Raw genomic sequence first — 22,303 nt, 5'->3', positions numbered from 1 at the left:
TCCGATTGTCAGTTTTACCTTGTCAGTGTCAGTTGGGCCTCTTTTCCCTTATAGTACCACTGCCTTAACTCTCGATAGATCTACGGGCAACTGTAACCCAATGTTAGCTGTTTAAACAGCAATAAATCTGCTACTCTCACTTGGCTAACATCTGTTGTTTCCTTCCTGCCAGTAGGATAAAATCTGAATTCCTTTCATGACCCCACTGCACCTTTCTCTCCAGCCTCATCTCCCTTCAGTGACTCTGTCCACATCCCTGAGCTACTCTGGCCTCCCTGAGTAGAGTGTGCTTTCATGGCGCCATGCCCTTGCTCTGGCTGGTCTTCCTGCCAGGGTGCCCTTCCCCTTCTTTCTTTGCCTAATAGAGCCTGGGCATCTCTGACCTCTGCTTCAGTATGCGAGATTCCCCATAGCACCTTGTTAACCTCTCTCTTATAACACTTACCACAGAATATTGCAGTTGGCTGGTTAGATCTCTGCCTGTCTTCCCTCTGGGGCTGTGAGCTCCTTTGCATGGTGCCTCTGTCCCCAGTGCAAAGCATAGTGATTGGTGCACAGTGCACTGCAGTCATTTAACAGTGTGTGGAAATTCCACACTTAGCACTGAAATAGCTGAAGAAAACAAGGTATATTTCTAATTTCAAAAGATGACTGAGTTTTTAAAAGTTGATATATTCCAGTTGAAGAAAAGAAAGATTAGTAGATGACCTATAACTCCTTGATTACTTAAGAAGTTGATTTTTATCAACTCTGTGACGTTGTCCTTCCTGTTATTTAGATTTCCATTAATTCATCAGGAGGAACAGAGAGATAAAGGTTAACCTAGGGAATTACTTTATTCATTCATTCACACACATATATACCTCATATATACTTTTGAAAACATCTTATAATGTGTTGTAAGAAAGTAGAGTTTATTTGAATCTTTGTATAAGAATTTTCCAAGGTGTTTTGTTGCCTTAAATTTTAAAAGTGAAAATATAATGTTATATTTTCTGCATAATTGGAGTATGGTTTTGTTTGCCACTTTTTAAAGGATTTTTTTTCCTTTTCTTTCCTTAGGCTATTAGTCCTTATTTGCCAAGAGGGGATCCAGTTCTGAAACCACTCATCTATGAAATGATCTTACATGAATTTTTGGAAAGTGATTATGAGGTACGACATTCTGACGTGGTCATATTTACTTGTTCTCAATGGAAAATGTTAGGGAATGTAGAGAAATAATACAACAGAGCACCTGGTTTAAAGGAAACAGGTTTGCAGTTGTGTGTGGTAGATGAAAGTGTGGTAGATAATCTCTGATGACAACTAATGTTTATGTAGACAATGAAAATCTCTAATCCAGGTACATTTTGAAGAATTCCTGAAAGCTACCTCCTGATAGAGCTAAAGAAAAAGACTAATGCCATTTGGAGGATTTCATAAGTAGAACAGCAACTGCTATTGATGCTTGTACCACCCCTAAAGAATTCAGAACTTTCTAAAGCGTGAGACTCAGACTAGGTTTGCCAAAGGAGGATTAAAGGGAAATTGAGGGGGCCGGCCTGGTGGCGCAGCAGTTAAGTTTGCACGTTCTGATTCTCGGCAGCCTGGGGTTCGCTGGTTCGGATCCCGGGTGCAGACATGGCACCGCTTGGCAAAAGCCATGCTGTGGTAGGCGTCCCATGTATAATGTAGAGGAAGATGGGCACAGATGTTAGCTCAGGGCCAGTCTTCCTCAGCAAAAAAGAGGAGGATTGGCAGTAGTTAGCTCAGGGCTAATCTTCCTCAAAAAAAAAAAAAAAAAACGGGAGAGAAATTGGGGGTCAGGAATGGGGAAGGAGATTGGAAATGATCTGTTTATTTATTGCTTAAGGAGAAAGGCAGTACTTAAATTGCTTATTTACTACATGCCATGCGTTTAGGAAATATCTGTTTAATGCCTACGGTAGTCCAGAAATGTGTTAGGCAGTAGGCTTGTGAATGTGAATGAAATGATCTGTATTAACTGATAATTCATAGTCTAAGTCACACCCTAACGTGCTAAGTTACACAAGCATGTAAACCAGCAGTTCTCAACAGGGGCTGATTTTGCCCCCCAGGGGACATTTGGCAATGTCTGGTGACGTTTTTGGTTGTCATGACTGGGGATTTGGTGCTACTGGCATTTAGTGGGCAGAGACCAACAGGAATGCTGCTAAACTCCTAAAATGCACAGGATGGCCCCTCTACGACAAAGAATTATCTGTCCTTAAATGTTAACAGTACTGACGTTGAGAAACCCTGATATAAACAGATAAATTCTTATATAATATGCTGAGTGGTCTCATAAAGCTATCAACAAAGTGTTGTGGCTAAGACTCAGCCTTGTCCTCCTTCTGACCAGAGGAAAAGAGGAGATTTCTGGTGGGCAGGTTCTAGATAAAGCTGGTGAGCCCTTTTTCAGAGCTGTGACTGGTGCTAGGAGGATCCATGAACCAGGGGATGTGGCACCGTGGGCTGCTCTTCCCCAGCTTCCGCCCCGCCTCCATAGTCTTTCATAAAAGTGGCACCATCCTCAGCTTCTTGTGAATTTCAGAGGCCCAACCTAGATAAGCTTTCGTTTTGGGGGCCTCACAGTGGGCTGCAGGTTGTCATTGCCTTCTTATATTCTGGGGTTAGTTTTTAAAGGTCAGCAAGACTTTAGTTTACAACTTTCCTCTTTTCCACGAGAATGTGAGGTGGCTTGCAAAGAGGTTAACACACAGAAATAGAGGTGATCAGTCTAGAGGGGGATGAGAGAAGGAACTCCTGTATTTCAAATCCCTGCTGAGTCCTAAACACCTATTTAAGATCCTTTTTTAACCAATAACGGATTCAATTTAAGGAGGAGTAGTATCGCAAATACCATGTTTTAGCTCTGAGATGATTTTTAGATCTTAAGATCTAAAGGGACCTTTGAAATAGTGATCCCTTGCCCTGATAACTTGAGTGTTTGGTCACTTACTGTCAACCAGGTATTCCTGGGTACCTAAGATCCAAGCATCCTGATGTGTGGGTGACCTGTATAGTTCCTTTACTTTTGTAAGTCTGTATTCTGGTTATAGGAAGGGATTAAGTGCTTTTGCATGAATAACTTGAACAAAATATTTCTTTAATAATCACGCATACTAATAGAGGCAGTGTTTCCTCATCTTCTCTTATTAGCATGTATTATAATATCATAATCCAGTCTTCTCTAACAGCATGGATCTGTTCCTTTCTAGATCTGTACAGAAGAGTCGATGGTAATAGTTTCTGTCATTTATGCTGAGTACCACCTGATGTAGGCCAGAGGCATGCTTCCTGTTCGTTTCCTATTCAGTTCAAGGCAACATTCCTCTATTTGGAACCCACCATGGTCTAGAACTGGGCTGGGTACTCAGTTGGATCCAAGAGAAATAAAAAAACACAGTACTAGTCTTCACTGGGTTTACAGGCTGACTGGGGAAACCATATTAACAAGCTTTAGGCAGCTAGAAAATAAGTCAGCCAGGCAGAGCAGTATCTCCTATAAGAGATCTAAAGAGAGGCCATTATTGGCCATAGTTATTGGAAAAGGTTTCTTCAGTGAATAAAGACCTGTGATGGAGTTCTCCTATTTCTTTCCAGTATGTTCTTAGTACACAGAGTGGCTGTCATAAATATTCCATCTTTGTTCCTCTTCCCAAAAGAAAGAGAATATGAGTGTTCTGTGAAAATGATGGAAAAGAGTATGAACTTTAATTAGAAATACTGAAATTTAGTATACTTGTCCTCTTTTTAAAGTAATGTAATTTAATCATAAAAAGCAATTTTATTATTTTTATGATTCCATTACACTTCTTTCACATGGTTCACCTCTTACTGAAACTGTTTTAAATCTTATATCATCAGAGTTATCCTGTTGATTGATATCTTGAAGACTTTTGACTGAGGCTGAAAGAAATATGCATGACTTAATCTTAGAGCTTGTAGATGTTTTTCCCTAAAGGTTTTTGGGGTGTCTACCTGGACAGTACTATTAAGAAGGTTATAAATAATTCATTTTTATTGTCATAAACCCTTAGGAACAATTCATATTTTAGCTTCCATCATTCTCAGTTTCATGTTTAATTTTGAATTGAATTGTCGCATAATTGATCAGATAGCATTCTGTAGCAACGCTTTTTATCACATTATGCGGATGAAAATTTTATGCTGCTTAACAGCACTAAAGGTCAGATTTAGGGAAAAAAACGACTACTTCTCTGGAATATTGACTTCTCAATTTTCTTTTCTTCCTAAAAAGCTAAGAAGTAACAGTATTTTGGGGGGGTAATGATGCTTCATGACTAATTTGTATGGGATTTCTACTGAAATGCATTTAGCTTTGCCTGTTAATTTACAACCTACAGAATCGTTTTAAATAGTTATGCTTTGTTTCAGAATATTAATGGCAAATGTATAAACACGTTAAAAGTGGGATGATTTCTCTGGCATTTCATTTAATGAGTACTTTTTAGCTTTTTACTTCCTGTCTTGGGCACTGAGGTGTCTGACTTTGCTCACTCTATCGTCCCAGCTCCCTGTGTCCTCTAATTAATAATAATGGCCACAGGGTTGATTTCTTCAGTATTTCTGAGCACATTTATCCAAGGGCATGTGAAGCCAATTAAGCAGAGAAAAGCCTAACATGAAATGTGATAAATGTTTATTTTAGTTTATGTTGGAGTCATCATGCTTTTATCGCACAATGTGACCGGTCATTTTGTCTTATTTTGTATTGGAAGTTGGCAGTGCTGTGAGGCTGTTGCATGAATAGGGAAAAGAGAAAATGGAGCCAAGCTTTCTTCTTTCCCTTGAATCATATTACTCCTGGTCTTAGGGCTACTGAGAGCTGCCAGGATTTGGGTGGAAATCTTTTCAGACTTTTTTATCTTGTAAATTGCAGAGTCTTAAGAAAACAGAAACTTGATCCAAAGTATGGTTTTGGTTCAGAGAACATTTTAATGTTCTGATTCAGTATTTTTATAAAATATATCATCTTTTCTTAGTGAACCCTCTCCTCAAATCTCTAAAGTCAAACTGTAGTCATGCTCATATGTAGGAAGGGTGCAGTTTGGATGGAAAATGTGCAGCCTGTTGTTCTGGTCTCCTGCCATCTTTCCTAGGGTGACTGTAGTGGAAAGTGGGTAAGACTTGAATGGCGACCATATTCCAGATTCTTTGGGGATTTCCTTCTTGCCAAATCCTGGTACTTTAAAAAAGCAAATTCTGCCACACTTCTTTCATTTCTAAATATTTAAACAATTCATTAAAGCATTAGTTGAGGTATCATTTAATATTAATCATATGATTTTTTTCAACAATATGGACATTGTTACTTCTATTTGCTGTCTTTTGAATGCATCTAAGCTGTTTTTTTCCTATGAGCTGTTAAGGATCAGTAAGTAAACTGCTCCACCATATTTTGTGTTAAAACTCTGAGGGCTGAAGTTGAGAATCAGGAGGGCAGAGGCAACACAGGATACTGGCCAAGAATCAACCGTAGGAGAGAAGCAGGATCCAAGCAGGGGCTCTGGGGTTGTCTGTCAGAACCACAAAATGTGAGATCCAGAGATAGTGAGGGTAAGAGCTAGGGGATAGAAGACTTGGGCCAAAGTCCCAAATCCCCAAACAAAATTAGACGTAGAGGCAGGAGCGGAAGGAGGACAAAGATGGTAACTTGTTGAAGGTGGAATGCCCGGCAATTCTGCTGTGAGAACAAGCCACCATGTGCAGTTGTGCTGGCTGTGCAGTGACAACTGCATGACCAGTGGACACGGCAGCCCAGACCTAAAGTGCATACAAGGCGGTGGGGAAAGTAGCTGCCTTGGACAATATCTGTGAGATGTTAAAGATGTCATCCAAATGTTATAGTTAGTCCAGAGTGAGGACAGAGCAGGTCAAACCTAAATTCTGTGCTGTGGTACTTTATGGAAGAACCAGGGGGCCTTTCTTACTTGTGCATTTCATGAAATAACAACAGAAGTGGATGGCACCCCTGGCTTCCCGGGCATGTTAAATGGAGATCAGTGTACAGTCATTCTCTGCCTGCCCTCGCCATCCGCACACCCATACTCTAAACAGTGACGTTGTGTTCATGGACCAAAGTTTTAATCATAAAATTAGTTTGTTTACATGAATACTTTTGGGCATTGTTTAAACTGGTTTGGATTTTACTCTGTCTGGAGTGTGTTCCTCTTCTCTTTCTTCCCCTTCATTAGGGTTTTGCCACACTGATCCGAGAATGGCCCGGAGATCTGTACAACAATTCAGTAATAGTTCAAGCAGTTCGGGACCACCTGAAGAAAGACAGTCAGAACAGGACCTTACTTAAAACCCTGGCAGAATTGTGAGTATATTTTGGTGCTTCTTTTTTCAAGTCAATGTACACGAAAAGTTTTCCATATTTTAGATCTGGCAACCTCTGAATGGGGGGCACACAGAGGAGGGAGACTTTTAGACCGTTTTCTTAAATTCGCTGTTAGTAAAAACCTTTTGTAAGCTTCAAATGAACAAGTGGAAGGTGAGGAGAGCCTGGGGAACGGTACAATGGTATGGAATCCGTCTCCTCCAGGAGAGGAGCCCTGGTGAGCAGCCTGTGGTCAAGGCCGTGGTTCGGGGAGAGAAGGGCCCAGGTCTTGCTTTGACCACTCCAACAAGGCAGTTTCCCGGTGAGGCTCTGGATCCTGTCATTCTTGGACCTGCGGTCAGTCAATCTCTCCAACCGCGGACTCCTTATCTGTAAGATCCCGGGTAACAGTTCCTCGTGGGATGGTTTTAAGGGTTAAATGAGATACCTTGATCAAGGGCTAAGCTCAGTGCTGGCTCTGAGTCAGGGCTCAGAAAATGGAAGGTTGGTTAATCTATTTCGTATTTATTGGGCACTTTCAGTCATGCAGGCTTTGTGCCACGTGCCTGTGATAGAGAAATAGGTAAGATACCCTCGTGCCCGCGAGGAGCTTTGGTCTAGTGAAACAAGAAGCAGACTGTGGGTAATCTCAAGAGGACTGTTGATGCCTCAGCCCCGCTCAGCGCTCCCACTACCTCAGACCACCCCGCCCCCACCTTCTTATGTCTTCTTCCCAAAACTAAGAGAGGGGCATCAAAATGGCCTAGAATTAGGACTGTCTAAGACTTTCCACAGAGGAAGTCATGTCTGTGGCATTCTAAGTTGAAACACTAATCCTTTTCTTCTGGAAACTTTGATATAGATACTCCTTGGATTCTGTAGTATCAACAAGGTACTAAGAATGGTAATAATTCCATGGTGCTAATAATGGACTAACAGCACAATTTAGGTTCACTGGGCTTTTGGGAGCTGGCTTAGGGAATTAATCGATGTGAGTGAAAAACATTGTTTCAACAGAAAACACATTTCAGTTTTATACATCCTCCTTACAAATAAGCTTTTGCAATATATCTTATCAGCTGAACACTGCTTGTAAGAGTTTTAACTGATTTTTCTATTACCAGAATAAAAATTTCCTTCATTCTGGATCTTAGTTTCTTTGTCTACTTTGTGGATTGCTGTAAAAAATTTTGCATCTCTCTATAAAAGCAAACTTTTATTACTTGAATATTGTAAATTTTGGTGAGATGGGAAGCAAGGTTCTGAGAAAGAAATACTTGTTGGTCACATATAGCTCAATCCCGAGGAGTAGTTTTCCAAATAAAGTTAACTTTTGTCTCTCAACAGGTTTTTCAGTTTCTAATACTGTAAAACATTTATGTATGTGTATGTTTAGAAGTGTTGATGAACATTAATGTAAAAATTTTGCATTACCAGGTACACCTATGACAAAAACTATGGCAATGCCCTGGAAATATACTTAACATTAAGGCATAAGGATGTTTTCCAGTTGATCCACAAGCACAATCTTTTCAGTTCTATCAAGGATAAAATTGTTTTATTAATGGATTTTGATTCTGAGGTAATGTGTTTCTTAGTTTAATACTGATAAATTATTTGTACTATTTCAGATTTTTAATGATAAGACATCTGTCCAGAGGCTGGAGTAGTTAATAAATCACACAGCTTGGCTGTATGCTGACCACGCTCAGGACACTGTGACCCTCAGTAGATGCTAAGTTATTTTAGTCGTTGGAATTCAAGAATCCTTTACTTGATGTGGTTATTCTGTAAAAGCAATCATAATTTGATGTGGAACTTTTAAAGTTGTGTGTGTGTGAAGTAATTTTTAGTAAAAGAATTCACGTAACTCATAGAAACAACGAAACGAGCCATACGCTTTGGCTCATTTTAATTGTATGGGCCAGAATTGAAATTTTAAGTAAACTTCTATCGTGATTCATTTATTGCAGTTTTATTCCTTGGCATTCACAGATGTAGCATGTGGCGTTTCCATTAGTCTCAGATGATGCTCAGGTCCAGGACACGTGGCGTGTGTTATTTTATTCTAAGACAAATTTGAATAGTGGTTCACTTGACCAGTGAGGGCACCCAACCTCCACAGCTCACAGTGGCTCTTGTAAAGTGGTAGAAACTGTGTGTGTGTGTGTGTGTGCATGTGCTACAAACTGCATGTGTGTGTTTTAAAAAAGAAAGCTAATGACAATTGTTGGTGATAGAAATGAAGAGGTTCATCAAACACAGTAGTTCTTATTCAGAAAATTTAAATAAATCAGAGTAGAAACCTTAAGGTTCCAGAAGGGTTACTTGGATTTTCAATTTTATTTTACTGTCTTTGGGGATATTATGTGCTGTGTTATGTATATATAGGTACTACATATTAGTCTTCACAAACTTAATTTAAATAGGAACTAAATCTACCTCTTTTTTCTGAAAGATGCTTTTAGCTCATTTTTCGTACTGAATGATTAAGTCCTTAGGGACGACAGACCTGCAAAGATTTAGTGCACTTCTGAGGAGGTTCAGGTACAGAGGTTCTGCTTCTCTGGCAGAAGATGATTAAAAGGATGAGATGCTTATATAAAAATTAATTGCATTTCCCCGTATCCAGTCTCAAGAGCCTAGTTTGGCATATGTAGCTGTAGAAAAAAGATGAATGAGCTGAAACTAATTGCTATTCAAGAGTATGAACCAGAGTTAAGGAATCATAGAACTTTCTAATTAGAAGATAACTTAAGGATAATCTCTTCTAACATCCTCATAATTCAGAGGGAAGAAAATGTTTGGGGCAGACGTTTATGAATGTGAATGTTAAACGTAGCTAAAGTAAATTCTAAAATTCCATAAGCTTTATATCATTATGAAACTTCAGGTATCTTATTTTTTTTTCTCTACATAAGACTAGCTCCTTATATCTGTGGAATCTACAGAGGGACTCACTCAATATTCAGTTGGTCAGAAGAAAAACTCATTTTTGTGGTACTGGGAATCATAAGCTGTCCGTAACTACCAAGAGTCACTTGAGAACTTGGGACTATGTGTAGGCAGGATGTTTGCTATTTAGTCAGTAGTAGCAAGGTACCATTTTAGTAGTACGTAAAGCACACAGGCCTCAGACTGAGACACACTTTAAAATGCGTTCTTTTATAAATATCTCATTTAAGGGCCATTGTACAATGGACCTGTTTAAGTATGAAAAATAAGCCCTCTGCTTTGACAGCATACACGATACATTGTTGTGTTCTCTCTTCTCCTCGTCTCTGGCAAATTTCAATGACTGGCTCTTTTCTTATATTTCAGAAAGCTGTTGACATGCTTTTGGACAATGAAGATAAAATTTCAGTGAGTGTCTTTTGTTTTTATGTGTGTCACCATAGGAATGCTTGAGACCACTGTCGCCAGAAAGAGGAGAGATGTTTCTCAGATAATTTTGCAGCTATGTTCATATCCTCTACATTTAAAAATTTATTTTTTCTCTAGATTAAAAAAGTAGTGGAAGAATTAGAAGACAGACCAGAGTTGCAGCACGTGGTGAGCATGACAGTCTTCTTCTCTTGCCCTTTGCTTGAACCATGCAGCAAGGCACCTTCAGTACTGGTTTGAGAATACTGGAGTGAACTCTTCAGTTTAATGCTCAGATTGGAGGTTGCACCACAAACAGTGTTCTGTAATCATTAGGATGTAGTGTATGCTCTGAATCCAGGCTAGGGATTAGTAACAGACCAGGCACTTTAACTGTAATTCACAATTGAATTGCGATTTTTAAAAAAGTTACCACATTATGTTATCAAACTATGCCTAGGAGTAAGCACTTTCCTTCTGTAGTTACCATTTACCATAATTATGGCATAAATTATAGCAAAGCCAGTGCCCTGCCCTGTGCCCTGCAGAGGTCCAGTTCTCCTGCCAAGGGAACACCGCACAGCTGTTTCATGTCCAGGCCCACCGAAAGATCAGAGGACAGGGCATATTTTTTGTCCTTCAGCCCAACACCAGCTCTTCCCACTTGTCTCGTGTGGCGTTGGTGGTGGTGCTGTTAAGACCCATTATTCTAGATTTCCTTTGGGGGGCTACTTTATTCTCTGCACTGCTGTCATTCATGGGAGTAAAGCAGGAGTAGATTATAGAAGAGAAGCCTTCAGTGAAAACAGAGATTAGACCAGTAGGACTATATGCGTACCACATATGACAAGCACTCTTTTATCTTTGCCCACCTCTCTACACCACAAGAGGAGGCTCAGGGAGTAGAGTATTTTGTTCAGAAGTCAGTTTTAGGCACTGAAGCTTTTGAAGACTCCAGGATAGGAATGGGTGGTACTTTTTTTTTTTGCTCAGGGCTTGTGCGGATGCTATTGCTATTTTGTTCATGATTGGAAATCTCAAGATTATCTGCTTACCCAAGCAAGGTGCCTCTGTGCTGGCCACCTTGGGATTTGTTTGTAAAGCAGTGATTTCTGGCCTCCTTAGGCCGTGAGACAGGATTACAGGCCATAGGTGTCTGTGTGACAGTGTCATTAGTGCCGTGGTGAGACGCTGGCAGAGCTCACACTAAAATAGCTCATCTTCCCTGTCAGGCGGTGTAATGTCTCCATAAATTTGCCTTGGCAGATGTGACAGAGCCTTCCCGTCCTCTTTGCGCCTCTGGGAAGCAGCACCATGTGTCCAGCTCGCACACTGACCCCAGTGCCAGTGGACTGGCAGGGCCCTCTGTCCGACCCGCATGGAGATCTGTCTGACCACTCTCCCTGCTTCTCGCCTTAGGGAGATGTGGACAGTTAACCTGAGGAGTGGTTTCTCCATGTGCACAGGTCGTGGCTGGGCTTACTTAGTGACCGTACACAGCAGTGAATGTCGGACTTAGCTGACTCATTGACAGTCACAGCTTCGTGGGGGCTGATGCTCCCTGTTGCTTACGAACTGGTCCTCAAGGTGTGAATACACTTCATGCAATTAATGTGAAGTGTTTCCGCCTCTGGTGGGTTATGGAGCGTTTGTTGACATTAAACATTCACTAAACGTTGAACATCGATTTCTAACTTCTACATAATATATTTGTAGTCTTAATCTTGCCTCTGAGAAGAAAGTGAATTACTCCGTTCCTTTGAGGTCCGTTAAGTTTTTCTGACAGCTAGGGAAAGGAATCGGTTTTGAGAATTAGTTCAGAACACCTGTGCTCTTCTTGATTTTGACTTTTTATTTCTGTTTTTGATGTCCCCAGCATAGGCAGCATTTCACTGCAAAGATCTCTGAAAAGATCTCAAAAAGACTTAACAGAGAGGAGATGCAGAATGTATGAGAATGAATTTAGCACTTACTGCTTCAGTTTTTAAGAACATATTGACTCTACCCTCTGTTATATAAAAGACAAGGATTTTTTTTTTTTTTTAAAGATTTTATTGTTTCCTTTTTCTCCCCAAAGCCCCCCGGTACATAGTTGTATATTCTTCGTTGTGGGTTCTTCTAGTTGTGGCATGTAGGACGCTGCCTCAGCGTGGTCTGATAAGCAGTGCCATGTCCGCGCCCAGGATTCGAACCAACGAAACACTGGGCTGCCTGCAGCGGAGTGCGCGAACTTAACCACTCGGCCACGGGGCCAGCCCCTAAAAGACAAGGATTTTTGTGATCTAGGAAGACCACCAGTCTGGTATTTTATTTCTGAGGTGAAGCAGATGACAGTGACGATATTAACCCTACTATGGTTAACATTCCTGTAGTGCTTAGCATATGCGGGGCAGGGTTCTGAGTGATTTACACATCGTAACTCATTCAGTCTTCACAGCAACACAATGAGATTTTTTGCAGATAAACAGACTCAGTCACAGAGAGGTTAGTGACTTGCCCAAGGTCACAGGGTTGGTCAGTGGTAGAGCCAGGTCACTCGGGGCCATTCTAGAAAAGCTCAGAAGCTCCTTGCTCTCCCAAAGGCATTCTCCTGTCCACTTCTCCTTCACCCAGAGATTTTTCCTGAAAACGACTTTTTCTTCAGCCTCTCCGTGGAAGATGTTTAGAACTGAATAACAATGTTAAACAGGTATTACTTTTCTCATTTTAATATTCATGATTGGTTCCCTTGTTCTCTTTAGTATCTGCATAAGCTTTTCAAGAGAGACCATCATAAGGGGCAGCGCTACCATGAAAAACAGATCAGCCTTTATGCTGAATATGATCGACCAAACTTGCTTCCATTTCTCCGAGATAGTACCCATTGCCCGCTTGAAAAGGTAGGTCACAGACTCCTCCGCTGGCACACTTCAGGTGCAGAAGTTGTCATTGTTGGTCAACTGTTTGTTCTTCTAGTCTTCTTCTGTCTGCTCACCCATCCCTGTTCAAGGGGAGGATTCTTGCTCTCAAAGCAGTAGGTTTTGCCAGGGCCTTCTGATGAGAGTTGGAGGTCCTGTTGGTTAGATTTTGGTGAGGAGCACAAGCATTTCTATGCCAGGTTTAATTGGAATAAAGGTTTAACCTAAGGTCTGGAATTCAATCAACCATGAAGAAAAAACGATATCAGAAGTCTGAGTCAGTTTACCAGAATCAGAGTTAGGCCTCACAGTCGGCCAAAGAGGGAGACAGGAACTGTCCCAAGCCAGAGGTACTGGCCCCAGTTGGGACTCAAGGTCAATAGCTTATGTCCTGCACCCTGCCTGCTTTAAATATCCACCTTAGGTGTTTCTGTATTTCTCTCTCACACTACATTCCATTTTTCTATCACACTACATTCACTATAATTATAATAAATATAATTACTAGTCTCTCTTTCCCACTGTCCTGTAAATTCTTCAAGGACAAGGAGTTTGTCTCATTCATTTTGTGAACCCAGTAGCCAGCACACGTTACATACTTACTAAATGTTTGTTGCGTAACGAGTGAGTGAGCAAATGACTAAATGAATACTCAGAGGTTCTACTTAGGGCTAAATATGAACGAGTAAGTTTTATGAGCCTGCTGTTTCAAAATAAACTATAATACTTACTAGTATGTACTAGAAACCTGGCAATCTAAAGCCGTCAATATTGTTTTCTATGGTTCTTCATACCATCTGGAATGCTATCTAACATCTACAAGTGTCTTAGTAAATTCAGATGACAAGATAACAAGTACTTTTTAGTCAACTGTGTCTATCAACAAAACAAAACATGAATTTGACCCATAAGAGACGTGTGTTAAGAAGTTGATTGACAACGTGCAGTTTCTGTGCACCCACAACTTTTATAGTTGCTTCTTGAATCCATGGTGATTAACTTTAAATATACGGGTTTTACTATGAACCAGTTTCAGCTCAATGGATTTTCAAAATCTGCAGTTAATGAAAAAATATCTTGCCTGCATATTAGTTTATTAAAATCTGTAACATTTTATATTTGGACCCTACAACATTTTCTCAAGAGTAAATTTGGAAATACATCATCTTACTCCAAAAATAAAAGCAGATGTTTCCCTCTTTTCTTACTATGGAATCTGTAATCTAGAAAAAGAGTGAGAATCTTATGCTTTGAACAGTGCCCCTTCATTTATATCTCACTTTTTGAGGACATGGCATTTGTTTCCAGGAGGGCGTGGCTGTCTCTAGTTGACTCCTTGGACAGAGTCCCACACAGGTGGGTGATGAGCAGCCATCCAGCCTCCTCATTCACTCAACACAGGTTCAGAGGTGCACCCGGATTCCAGTGTGTTTGTGTTTCTCACACACTGTAACCCATCTGGTTTACACTTTGCTAATCTAGTAGTGTTCAACAGAAGGCACACTGCTCTGTAAGGGAACATCAGAAAGTTGAAGACCTGCATATGGTACTTCTGATACATAGGACTCACTTAGAGCATTGTGTAGACCTTTTAGAATTTTTCTCTCGGATCCATTGAGAAGAACCCATTGCATATAAAAGAACACAAGCATACTGAAAGCAATTATGTTTTAAATAGTTTTTAAAAAAATTATCTCATGGTTTCCACTGAAAGAAAAATTTGAACAAAATGGATTAGAGGATTGTAATGGTGGAAATAATGCCCCTATAAAATAATGAAGTCAATAATCAACATTTTTAGAACTCCTTAAATGGGCTTTCATGTTACTGGTCATTGAATGACTTCTTCATAAGAGATTATCTTTTCATCAGAATCCATTGTGGGAAATCTGTATGTTTGCAAAAACATCACTGTCCTTGTTCAGGTACCCAAAGCCATCTTAAAGGAGATATTCTTGATTTTATTAACTCATGAAGGGTCTCTTTCCTTTTTCCCTTGAAGTAGGAGCTCTGTATACACTTAGTCATCTTAGAAACTAATTTCTCTTATGAATACTTATAACATGAAAAAGCTACAAATTCATAAAAAGCAAAGTAGATTTTCCCCCATTAAATGCCCCCCAAGCATGCTAACAGTGAAGTGACTGAAGGTCATAGAGATAAGTTCATCTGTTTGGTCTGAAGAGAGACTCAGAAAATTTGGTCTACTTTTCTAAGTTAAGAACTTAAAAATGTAATGCCCTCCCCCTCGGAAGTCTCTACTTCGGAAGAGTTGATGGATTGTTTAGTCCTGTAGATGCTTAGGAGGTCTTTTGGTGTTTGTTTTTATTTTGAGTGGGAAGTATTTAAGGTGTCAAGGCATTGTTCAGAGCATATTGACCCACTGTTGTTGGTAATTCACTCTGGCAGAATAGCGGCTCTTTCTTCCATATTTCTGGTTGTCTGCCTTTGCTGGGATTGGGTAATTGTTGAGAGGAGGGGTGATTTCATATGACAACTTGTTGAAATCTTCAAGAATCCAGGTCAAACTTATTTTGAATTGATTGAAATCCCACAGCCAATAGCATTTGGCCAAAAACTTCGTAGAGACCCTGACATCACATTAAAAGCCCTTTAGGCATGTAGTTATCAAGGACAAGAGTTCAGGATTTAAAGTCACCACATCTCCTAAATTCCAAAATTAACCATAAGCTTTTATGAAATTGCTCATTCTAAAGGAGATACAGAGTTGGTAAGAATTTATAACATCTGTAGCAATTTAGAAAGACAATAAAAATCGTTTCTGTTGTGCTTTATGTGTTCTGTGCTTTAATGCACTTTGTTTTTGTTTAATCTCAATAAAAGTGCAGGTAGGTAGATAAAGTCATTTTGTACATGACGAGCTGAGTCTTCAGGAAGTGAAAGAAACAGCCCAAAATTTAGAGCTAATAAGTCAAAGGGCCAAGACTTGGAACCTGGATCTTTTAACTTCAGGTCCCATGTTCTGCCCCCTGTGGTAAGGAATCATTGTTCAGGTTCACAAAGTTAGTTAAAATAATAATGACAACATCAATAATAAAGATATTTCTTAGTATTGCCAGAATCATGAAAGATAACAGTTTTTAAACGGCTAAATTGTCCTTTCTCCTGTGATTTCCAGGTGTGGTCGTTGAGCATAGTTTCGTTTGCAAATCTGATTTGTTTATGCCTATGATACTTAAAAGCAGAGTATCAGTTTTATAGCTTTGGCAAATTTATACCTGAATTTGTGATCTCTCTCATGTATAATGGCATTCACAAGGTGGCAGTATTTGTGGATTTCGAGGAATAAAGCTGGGAGGTACAAAGTTTATAGATTTTCATGAAAGAAATTTAAAGAGAAGATTGGATAAAAGATGACAAGGTCAAGGCCAAGTGGAAGTCATTATTTAGTTTATAGTTGATAAAGTTCCTGTTAATTACCCCAAATTTCTAACTCTCTTCCTTACCTTTATACTAATCAGGAAAAGGAAAATTAAAATATTATTTTTGGATCGTTTTTTACTCAATTTCTGTCATTATTCTGTCTTTTCACTTTTATTTTTACTACTATTCTCCTTTCCTGTGCGTCTGTCTGTCTGTCTCCCATTGGCTTTAAAAGTGTTTCCCATCTCTTTCCTCTAGAGGGAGCACCACGGCCCAGAACATGGAAGAATCTGAAACTGGACACATGGTTTTATGCTTCACGTGTGTCAATAATAGAAAAATTCTATGTACCAGAAATATTTTATTTTTATAGTTTACTCAAAATTTCTAGAGAGTTCTAGAGTCTCTACTTTCTCATATATGAGAAAAGGCTAATTTAAGATACTTTTAGAAGCTAGTTCTAAGATATTTAAAAATCTGTGAAAGGCAAATTTCGGACACTCAGATTATCTTTGAGCTTGGTGTTACACATCTTGCAGTGCAGACCATTCTTGACTTCAAACTTGCTTTCAGACCTTTCTTCCCACCCGAATTGTCATTTTTGGTAGTATCCTGAAAGAGCTTCCAGCAGCACTGTCCTCTAGAATGTTCTGCAATGATGAAAGTGTGCTACTGTCTACTCTAACAAGGTAACCACCAGCCACAAACAGCAGTTGAGTATTTAAAATGTGGCTAGTGAGGAACTGAATTTTTAATTTAATTTAAATTCCAGTAGCCACATAAAGCAAGCTACTGTCTTGGACAGCTCAGTGAGCCTTCACTCTGCAAACTCGCTTTGTGGTTTGAGACAAGCACCTTCTCAAGCTTTCTAAAATACTCAGGAAAAGGGGGGATGGTTCTGTTTGAAACTTCTGAGTGGTACTTTAAACTGTTAGTAAATTTCCAAATACAAAATTGATTTATAGATAGTTTTAATAAACTACTTTAAGCAATATACTCATCCTTATTCATACTGTCCAGTTGTATTACCTATCCAGTTGTATTACCATGTTCTGTTTATCTGTGAATGACAGTCTCACTAAACCGTAAACTGTCCATCTGTATCTCCAGGTAGTACAAATGTAGGCCAGTGTCTCAATAATTTCTTGTTGGAATAGTCCCGAGTCCTCTGACTTCAGATTTTTTGCTTTTTTCCCCTATTTGACTTCTCACTGTGTATCCTGTCTCTGCTCTAGTCTCATTCCAGAAGAGTTGGGAGTTGATGAGAAAGTTGGTCATAAACATCATTGTTTGTGATGATGATTTGTGGATGTGACGGTATACAGATAGGTAAACCATGTTTTTACTCAAAATAAATGAGGATTTTCTAAGTGTTCATTATGATTGGGTTCAGCCATGAGTGATAAAAATCCCAAAATAATAGTGGCTTAAACAGAGCGGTAGTTTAGTTCTCTGTGACAGGGAAGTCCTAATGGAGTGGCCATGCTGGTGGTGGCATGCCACAGGGTCAGAGACCTCTTTTCTCTTCCCCCACCTTATGTCACCTTGACCTTGTGGTGTGAGATAGCATCATCTGTGTTACAAGCAGCAGACTGGATGAAAGGACTGAAAAGAAGAAAGCAAAGAGTTCCCTTGCTCGGCTTCTTCAGAACGCCCCCAGAAGCTGCCGGTCCGCGTTTCTGCTCCATCTGTACCGTGGACGTCAGTCACGTAGCTCTCCCACCTCTGGGGAGCTTGGAGGGTTTTGTTTAATTCTTGGCAGTCACACACACACCTGAAATCTTATTACTGTAGAAGAAATGGGTGAAGGATAGTGGGGGACAACTACCTACCTCTGCCACGTAATTTTTAAAGGAATCTTGTGGGCAATCAAATCAATAGTATTTCTTCCTCGATGTGACCTTCAGGTCTGCTCATTACTTCATTTAAATGATTTGTGTACTTTACAATACCATCCTCATTTCATTGCAATGCTAAAGTAAGGTATTACTGGTGTTTTCCTTTTTTATGTTTGGTTTAGAGGTTTTTCTCCCCTAAATTTTTGATCTCTTTATAGGGGTTTTCTCTCCTGCGTTGATCTCTGTGATTAGCATTTTCCCCTCCATTTTAGCTGTTAATCTCCAATAAGAGACACAGATTTAAACATATTCTACACACAATTTTTAAGTCAAAAATCAAAATGTCAAAACTAGCGGCTGCTGTTATTTCCTAAACTAGATCGTTGAGCCAGAAGAGCTGATGAACCTGTGCCGTTCTTTTTATCTTCTTGGTTCTTGTTTTTAAAACAACCTCAACTGGTTGTTTTTAAATGATTACTCTAGCTATGCAACCCAGTGATCTTCCTCCTGAAACCTTTTCTGTCTGCTCATCTACTTAGGAAATATATACTGCACACCTACTATGAGCCAGGCATTTTGTAAAGCACAGGGCTTAGAGTGTGCATGGTCCCAGCCTACAGAAATCAGACAGACAATTAGGGAAGTAGTTAATTGCACCTATGATTGTGTTGTGAAAAGCATGCAGGGTGCAGAGAGAGTAAGGACTTGGGATCTGACCTGGTGTAGGGGTCCAAGAAGTATTTGTCTGAAGTACTTGCCAGGGGTGGGGAGTGAGGGCAGCCTTCCAGGCTGAGGGACAGGGTAGAGGGATGAGCGGGGTGTGAGGTGTTGCTGCACAGAAAGGCAGGGCCAGAGCGAGGATGCAGTAAAGATTCTCGGCTTTGAGTCAGAGCAGAGCAACACCATAGGAAGGATACATAGGAAGGATTTGAGGTGAGCTTTGCTGCTGAGCTCTTACTGCACCACTGCAGATGCCACCTCTTCTGTGAAGCTTTTTATAAGAGGGCCATGCTGGAGCTCATGTCCTCTGTCTATGCACATGGCCCCCTATTTGTGCTTCTCCTGGTCCTGGGATTCGGTGTTGTCACATCTCTGTGACCCTCCCTGGACCTTGCTTCCACTCCCACTGAGCCACCACCTCCCCCCACTCCTTGTTGTCCTCTTACATGTCATCAGCAGCAGCATTTTTATCACTGCATCTTTGCATCTCCATCCACCCTGACCCTCTAGCGCCAGCACAGAGTGTATAGTGGATGTGTGCCGGTTCTTTCAGGATTATTGGATGATGTGTAAACACATAGTGTGTCTTTTTTCTTACACTCAGGAAATGCTGTCATCTCTGCACTCCCCCATTTCTTTTCTTTACTTGATCTCCTCCTTTTTGATCCTTCTTGATTGTCCGATCTGCTTTTCCCCTCTCCCTTTTGACAGATCCTTGAGCTGAGTTCTCTTTTAAACCCTGTGAGCCGGCAATAGAAATATACTCAGTATTTATTTATTTATGGAACACATGTTTCCTGAGCTCTGGTACGCTCAATACTGGGAACATGTGGCAGGGAGCAGCAATGCTTTCATGGAGCTTACGGTCCAGGGGAGGGAACCAGAGCTTAAACCAGGGACTGAAGCAGCTCGGGAGGGGGCAGTGCTGCGAAGAAACCTAAAGTGATGGAAAGAGAGAAAACTTGGCGGGAAAGGTCCTTTCAGCATCTTGCCTTCTGCCTTTGCTCTTGGAATGTTCTGAGTTGCCTCAAATATGTTATCCGTTAAATTGTGTAGGATCCAGCACCTCCGTGAGAGTGAATGAGGACAGCCACTCCAACACCTAAGGACGGTTGTGTCCTGTTTGTTTGCTCTGTTTTGTTTTTAAAGGATGGCAATGGAAAAATTCTCTCAAACTTGTGTTTAAGGGACTCTATTAATATTTGTTGTTGTCTGCTAACCCATAGCAGTGTTTTTACCATGCTTTATTTGAAGGCTCTTGAGATCTGTCAACAGAGAAACTTTGTAGAAGAGACCGTGTATCTTCTGAGTAAGTAGCTTTTATTCATTTTGCTCCCCATAAACTAAGAAATGGGATGACAACGTGATAGAAATTGTCTAAGAGTAGACGTAAGTTTAGACGAAAGTAACACAAAGGTTAGAGCCTATTTTACACAAGAATTCAATGCATGGAAAAGAAGACTTCACAGCTCTAGGAAGAGTTGTTTAATAAATGCTGTTGAAATTGCATCTTAGTATTGTGTGATAAAAAAACTGTATCCGTTCACATCTCACAACATAAAATAAATTGTAAACGCATTGACGAGTTTGTCCTTTTTTTATTTTTTTTTTTTTATTTTTTTTTTTTTTTTAAAGATTTTATTTTTTCCTTTTTCTCCCCAAAGCCCCCCGGTACATAGTTGTGTATTCTTCGTTGTGGGTTCCTCTAGTTGTGGCATGTGGGACGCTGCCTCAGCGTGGTCCGACGAGCAGTGCCATGTCCGCGCCCAGGATTCGAACCGACGAAACACTGGGCCGCCTGCAGCGGAGCGCGCGAACTTAACCACTCGGCCACGGGGCCAGCCCCATCCTTTTTTTATTTTTTAATTATCATCATCTTATATTACCATCACCTCAGTAGAAAATAAATAATGCTCATTTTCAAAAATCACACCCTAAACAATTGGAGGAAATGCAATTGAATATCGAAGTTTTGGAGAGAGAGGAAAATGTTTTAGTATAGCATAGCTAATGGTGTTTGTCCCTGGTCCTCTGGCCCCTGCCTCCATACATGTCACAGTTTTTGTATCCTGCACACCAAGGCACAGAACTTACTATATTTTCACATTCCTCCAAAATGAATCACTTACGTAAAAGCAATGTAGATTTTTCCTAAGGAAGCTCCATGCAGATATTCTTAACATAAAGATAGAGTTAATATTAGGTATTTCTCCAGCATCTCCTCCCAAGAAATACTCCAGTAGAGTAGATTTTTGTCATAATGTTACATTGTGTTAGAAGGAGTAGAGAACTTACAAAGGGAGACATCGTCTCCCTTTTTTACGTTATAAAAATTTAAAAATCCTATACACATTTAAAAAGTAAACCATTTTTTTAAAGACATAAACTATGGAAATAGTGTTCGTAGGAAAACAAAATGCTTTGGAAGGTATAACAAATGGGATATCATTTTATTCACAGGTCAGCTATTATCACTGATAATGGCTGCCCAGGGTCAGAAGGGTTCAAGGTCCATTACTACCCCAGGCCAGGGGCCGTGGGCGTACGGGAGGACCATGGCCCACAGCCGGGCAGTCACTGTCCCTCCTCTGAGAAAAGTTTTCTACATGAACTGTGTTAAAAACTCCCGGAAACTGTTAACAAAACCATTAGAACGCCAAGAGATCAATGAGCAAAGTGTGTAAAGATAATTAAGCGAGTAGAAGCCTAGTTGGTGAATACTTTCATTTCATTGGGGTTATTGAAAAGCTTTGCCCTGAACTTGGAAGAGAAGGAAAAGAGGCAGCCCTCTGATAGTTGAGTTTGCAGTTGGCACAGTGTGTCAGAAGAGCAATATGCAAAGCACGTAAAGAGGCAGAATGACTCCAGGGCCTTTAAAAGCCTTAACTGTATCTGGATCCAAAGAAATCCAGCTCTGTCCGAAGGAAGTCAGAATCTACAGGCCTGTGTTTAGATTCCAGATCTGCCATTTAGTAGCTGAATGATCTTAGAGTTACTGACATTTCAATGTCCTCTGTAAAATAGCACTATGAGTAGAACATACTTCATAGGATTATAGTGGTGATTGATGTAATTTCATGTGAAGCACTTCAATGAGTATTCAGCACAAGTAAACACCCAGTAAATAGGAGATATTTGTTTTGTATTTTGTTATAGGTAGTGAGTGCTAATATCACTTAAGAAAATATGCTCTTGTCTCACCTTTCAAACTGTGTAAACAAATTAAAGAGATAGGCTATTTCTTTAACAATATTTTCTTGAAATGCCCTAAGTGAAGTATTTCGCACATCTTTGCTAGGCCGAATGGGCAATAGCCGAAGTGCCCTGAAGATGATCATGGAGGAATTACATGATGTTGATAAAGCAATTGAATTTGCCAAGGAGCAAGACGATGGAGAACTCTGGGAAGACCTGATTTTATATTCCATCGACAAACCACGTAAGCAGAAAAGCCATCTGTGATCATAACTTTTTCTCTCAATATAGCCAGTTATGTCTGGAGTAAGAATTATCTCAAGACACGTTGACTTAAAAATATTGCAAAGTATCCGTAATAAAAACAGCCCAGGCACATCGTAACGATTTCCAATACTCATCCTGTGCAGAGAAGTCTGGAGCCCCATCTCTTTGCATTACTTTAGTGTGATAAAGAACAAGTGGTTAACCTCCTAATATTAACTGTCCCCATGAACCATAGTTTTACCTACTACACCCAAATTGAGTAAATGTGATCTGGCTTAGTTTGTTTT

The 22,303-nt window shown here is 40.1% G+C and overlaps 1 protein-coding gene across 10 annotated transcripts in view; it reads left to right on the top strand.

Moving 5' to 3' along the window:
* The window catches only part of VPS41 (VPS41 subunit of HOPS complex), a 178,661-nt gene that overhangs the window by 140,170 nt on the left and 16,188 nt on the right, over positions 1 to 22,303 (top strand). For all 10 annotated transcript variants that reach the window (XM_023638941.2, XM_005609089.4, XM_023638942.2 and 7 more), the window contains 8 exons: positions 1,063 to 1,155; positions 6,225 to 6,352; positions 7,790 to 7,934; positions 9,674 to 9,715; positions 9,854 to 9,904; positions 12,457 to 12,594; positions 19,809 to 19,863; positions 21,853 to 21,993. In XM_023638941.2, coding sequence (XP_023494709.1) covers positions 1,063 to 1,155; positions 6,225 to 6,352; positions 7,790 to 7,934; positions 9,674 to 9,715; positions 9,854 to 9,904; positions 12,457 to 12,594; positions 19,809 to 19,863; positions 21,853 to 21,993 — 793 coding nt within the window. The remainder of the gene's footprint in view (positions 1 to 1,062; positions 1,156 to 6,224; positions 6,353 to 7,789; positions 7,935 to 9,673; positions 9,716 to 9,853; positions 9,905 to 12,456; positions 12,595 to 19,808; positions 19,864 to 21,852; positions 21,994 to 22,303) is intronic.

Source organism: Equus caballus, chromosome 4 (genome assembly GCF_041296265.1).
Source record: "Equus caballus isolate H_3958 breed thoroughbred chromosome 4, TB-T2T, whole genome shotgun sequence".
Taxonomy (NCBI): Eukaryota; Metazoa; Chordata; class Mammalia; order Perissodactyla; family Equidae; genus Equus; species Equus caballus.
The sequence above is the reverse complement of the archived record's forward strand: the minus strand, read 5'-3'. Positions and strand labels throughout refer to the sequence as shown.